The 5,085-nt window shown below is 39.0% G+C and overlaps 1 protein-coding gene across 2 annotated transcripts; it reads right to left on the reverse strand.

Annotated features, from left to right (window-relative positions):
* Positions 1-287: 287 nt before the first annotated feature.
* Positions 288-4,802, reverse strand: LOC6577672. 2 transcript variants are annotated; one of them, XM_002003586.4, is made up of 4 exons: positions 4,530-4,802; positions 2,706-2,788; positions 1,341-1,569; positions 288-1,278 (listed from the first exon to the last, which is right to left on the reverse strand). In XM_002003586.4, exons 2-4 carry the CDS (start codon positions 2,720-2,722, stop codon positions 511-513), a joined length of 1,014 nt encoding a protein of 337 aa, XP_002003622.1. In that variant the 5' UTR covers positions 2,723-2,788; positions 4,530-4,802; the 3' UTR covers positions 288-510. The 2 variants fall into 2 exon arrangements, with proteins under 2 accessions (XP_002003622.1, XP_015021271.1); XM_015165785.3 differs by having other exon boundaries at positions 2,706-2,791.
* Between the last annotated feature and the right edge of the window lie 283 nt (positions 4,803-5,085).

Here is a 5,085-nt window from a genome sequence, read left to right on the forward strand (position 1 = left end):
CCAAAGTCGAAAACTTAATCAATACCCTTTAGATGCTGGAAATGGGCTGCTAGGCGTGTGCTGGAAACAGGGAGAGGTATTAGATAAGTTAGAGGACAAGTAATCTGCTTATCTTGAAAAACATTTCACAGGGAATTATTCTCTTAAATAATCTTCTGTGAAGCTCTGTATGAGTAAATATGGAGAGAATATCCAGAAATCACTTTAAATATGTTCAACTGAACCATATTTCGTATTATTTCATTCTACGATCTTAAGATTTTAAAATAGATGATAAAATTATTAAATTGGGTTTTTCCTTATTTTTTATTTCGTTTTTGCCTTTTCCATAAGTCTATGGCGACACCTTCCTACATACATACCTTTCAATTTAAATAGTTTTAGAGCTAAGTCGAAACACAGGCCAAATAATGTACCCATTCCTATGCCATGACTTTCTTATATATAAAAATAAAAATGATTAACTTAAAACTAATTGCTATCGATTATAAAAACAAGCATGGAGTCTGGTTATCGCCATTGCTTACGCCGCTCCAATAGCTTCTTCTGCAACTGGGCTTTGGATGGCGGTATATTAGATTTGTGGGGCGATCCTTCGGCTTGATTGGTTGGGACTTTGTAATGCATCACAGATTTGACTGGCAGCAGCTCTGCGAAGTTAGTGCATTTCTTGATCAATCGAGGCGAAACATGGCATTCCATGACTTCCTTATTGCTTGAAGTAGCCTTGGCTCCCGTTCGTTCCTTGCGAGCATATGGAGCACGCTGTGCGACTAATCCTGACTTGCTGTTGACATTCTTGACAGGATTTGGAGGTTTGTTCGGCTGATGTATGTTGTTGATTCTAGACGGTGACGTCTGATTGCTAATGGTGTTCTTGCGACCTTTCGGGACTTTGTTGGCCCGGAAATTGGTTGAGTCGGTCGAGTCTTTAGCTTTTATATCGAAGCGGTTATCGCTTGAAGATGAATGATTCGGTTTGACCTTTCGTTTGGTAACATTGGGCTTAACCTGGCCATAGACACTAGTTATTTTGGTTGTTTTCGTCGGCTTTAGCTTGATTTTGGAAACATTTTCCAATTGCTTACGCAACTGCAGTAGATCTTCCAGCTGCTCGGGCGGCTCAATGCCATAGTTATCCCGATAGAAATCCGTGACAGCCGTGCGCATTATCTGCTGACCAATCACAAACTGGCGCGTGAGTAGAAAAAAGATCTTCGCTTTGTAGGAACATATGCCGCAAATACGCCCCGGCATATCGGGCATGGTACTGAATTGCTAAAAATATATATGAGATAGTATAGAGATATTGGTTAGCTGATACGATCTCCATCACTTACAAACTGCAACGAGGCGCGCTGAAAGAGCTGCCGATAGCTGCTAATCGTTGGCTCAAACTCAAATTCCTGATATTTATCCAGGTCCACAAAGGTTCCATCGTCGCTACAGCCGCACACGCGACATATATGCTGGAATTTACTCAATCTATTCAAAGTCTTTGGCACGTTCTGATGTACCTTTTGCCGGCTCAATAAAGCACTCTTATAAAAATTTTCATAGTCCTGTAAGCTGTGTGAAGGAAAGGTGGAAAATAATAAATATATAATACATGTGGGAGAGCTAGCGCCAAGATGCTAAGCAGCAATCGACGCCTACAAAGCAGAGCCCGTTAACTCTCTCTCTTTATGATCTCTTCTTACCTTTCTCTCTCTATTCAGATTCAGTTTTTAGTACTTTTGTGACAAGCGAAGCGGCCGCATTGAAGCGGAAAAATATATGTATTATTACTTTGGAAAGTACCGGGCTATTACAATATTTATTTATAAAAAAAACTATATCTAAATAATTTCTTAAAGAATGATAAACTATCCTAATAAAAGTAAATAAAACTATAATAATTTGGGTGATGAATAGCTTGGCAATGATTAATTCATATTACTTTCAAACCGGTTCAATTTAATGGATATGAAAACTTAACGCTAATTGGTAATTTGCCAGCAAACATCGCAGGCCAAAGGAAAAAAGCAAAATAAAAAGGAAAGTGTAAAAACTGAGCTGTGGAAATGTCCAAGCTGCTCTTTCACTCACTCTCTCTTTGTCTCTCTCTCGCACGCGCTAGTTAACTATCTGCCTCTCTGTCCGTCTTGCTGGTGCTCATTGAGTGGCAAAATGCGAAACTTTTTAATTGACTTTTTCAATTACAGTTTAATTTTGTTGCAAGAAATTTGCTGGAACTGCCAATTGAAGTTTTCTGACTGTGACTGCCAGAAAAAGACAGAGGGCGAAAGCTGATGGTACACACACACACACACAACCTTTATATATGTATACTGCTAATCTATCATTGTCCGCACATATATATATATATATATGCATAGATGTACATATATTTCTGTGTGTATGTGTGCGTTTGGCAATTTGCAAAACTTCAAAAACACGCACAGCCAGCAGCACATCTCGTCCAGAAAGCAGCAGCAGTCAGTCCACGACCGTCATACAAGGCAAAAATCTAAATTTATTTGCAATGGAAATTTGTTGGCTCAAGTGAAAGAGAGAGAGAGAGAGAGAGAGAGTGAGGGAGGAGAGAGGCAGAGACAGAAAGAGGCAGAGAACAGAAAAGAGTGGGGTCTTTTTGCTTTGGTCTTTAGATTGCTGCGGGCCATAAGGAATATGAAATGTGAAAGTGTGAAAAGCTATCAACTTACCTTAACTTCTTCTCCATGGCAAACGAATAGTTAAAATTATCTTAAATAGTGTAAAACAAGTCTACAATGCCCCAGGTCCGAATCTACTGAATAGAGAACAAGAGAATACAGTTAGGGTATTAGTTGAAGCAATCACATAATAAAATTCCATGTAAATGAAATCAAGAAAATTAGCCGCAGACGCCGCCTCCATTCAGACAACGTCCATTGAATTATTCAACTGGCCAGGCCATGATGCATGTGCCGCTGATAGCAGTTGGCTTTATGGCCATTGAGATAGGAGTTTTGGGTCTGGTTTCTGAATGGGATCAGGCCAACGCCTCCTGAACAGGCAAAGCAAACATGTTACTATTTATCTTGCAGCGCACAAAAGCACAAAAAGCGTAGCGGTCAAAACAAAAAGAGAATCACAACAAAGAGAAAAGGGTGGGGGAGGGGGCTGAATTGCTTTTTTTCCACTTATTTGTTTAGATTGGCCGAATATGAAATACCCTCTAGGCAGTTTTTATTAAATTGATGGCATGTATAAATATTGAAATATATATATATTTCACTGATTGCTTAAATAATAAATGTCAAATATATATCAAGCTGAATCTATAAACAACAGACATAAATGTTTGGCTCATGCTGTTTTATTTTGTGTTGATTTATTATTAATTTAAATCGTTGATTATTATTGTTGGACAAGTTCAGCAAACGCAAAACATAAAAGGGAATTGAGTGAATAAATGTCTGTGGATCTTAGTTTGTATATAAAGCTCGATTTCAATTAGCAACTGAGCAGAATATTTGAATAGATTATGTGGGCTTACATTGAATTATGTAACATAACTTTATAGCTCATATTTAAACAAATTAAGCTTAATATTTATTGCCATATATTGCTCAATTAGCAACAATTAAGGATTGAAAAGGTATAATTTACATATGGAATATATGTGTAATTGAGACTAAATTCTTCATCAATTAATTTACTTTACTCTAAGCAAGCTCAGCCGTATAGCTTCAGCTCAAATAAAGGAAAGTCAGCTATCGTGCTGACCTTTGTACTAATTGAGATGACATTTACACTAATTTACTTGGGTATTTCGGTTAGAAGTGCTACAACAAAAATCAATTCCACATACAATCCAAGCTGATATTTATATCTACCTGCGCGGCACTTGCATCATAAATTAATACTTTTGCTCAATAAACCAAAGTGCTCTAATGAGCTATAGCTGCGAGTTCATGCATGCAGCTCCACTCTATTGTATTGCGATTGGTTCATTCCTATAAATCTGCTTAAGCTGTCTATGGAAAGTCGTAAAATGCGCTGCACGCGAGCGCACGCGGACTCATACGTATTCTTTAGCTGTGCAAATACACTTATAGCGCCATATCTTGATTGCCTTAACTTGCCCGTGCACGGCCGTGGAGCGGAAAGTTTCGTCTGCTCGAATCCGATTCGAGGAAAGCGTATGACAAAGGGCACGACAGGAGGCAATAAAAGAGATACGAGTGCCGAGTATAAAACAACAAAAGGCCGAAAATGAATTGAGTTTCACACGGCGCGGCAGGTGTGGGCAGGTGTATGTCTGTGTGCCCATACATGTCCGGAGATTCAGACCGGATTGGATGTAGGCTATTGGCCGGCAGAGGTAGTCTGTCTGGGAATTAATCCCAGTTGGGCACTTTTCCCCCCAGTATCTCGCCTCTGTGCACACAATGCGTAAGGACTTTGTGGCACTGGACTGGAGTGCGTCGCGATTTTAATTGAATAATTATACGAGTGCCATGGCATGGTAAGACGGATGTTTGCTCACCAGTTCAGCTGCTTACCTGTTCCTTCTGCTATATGGTGTTCCCTGTCCAGTGTTCTCTCCTAATCTCTAGTAGCGGCTTGAGCTAATCTGCTGGACAGGCTCATAGATTTTGTGGCTGCTTCAGATGTTCTTGAAGGATTTCGTTGGTTGTATTTTGAGAAATCCTTGTGTTGAGCCTTTAAATTTTGTTGTTCCCTACTTCCAAATACAAATAATATAGTGTAAGATGTTATTTTATATTTTTGTAAAATGGAAAATGTGTAGTTGCCTTCCTACTGTTAGGTTGAGAATGAACACTGAGTAGCACACTCTGTCTGGCATCGGAATTTGTCAAAGCCTGCTTAAGCTCTGTTTAAAATATATTCATATGACAGCACGCTGGCAGAAGCAAACTTATAAACTCATAGCAATAGTTTGACGCTTGATTTGCCATATTTTATGCATGTATTCACATTCCTTTGGGGCATTGCAATACCCTGTAGTTGATTGAAAATATGTAAAAAAAGTGTGAGTATGGTGTTTTGTGAGTGCTGGTCATAGAAGACATGATGACTAAGAATGTTATTGAATTC

The sequence above is a fragment of the Drosophila mojavensis genome, unplaced genomic scaffold (assembly GCF_018153725.1).
Source record: "Drosophila mojavensis isolate 15081-1352.22 unplaced genomic scaffold, ASM1815372v1 contig_36, whole genome shotgun sequence".
In the NCBI taxonomy this organism is placed as follows: domain Eukaryota; kingdom Metazoa; phylum Arthropoda; class Insecta; order Diptera; family Drosophilidae; genus Drosophila; species Drosophila mojavensis.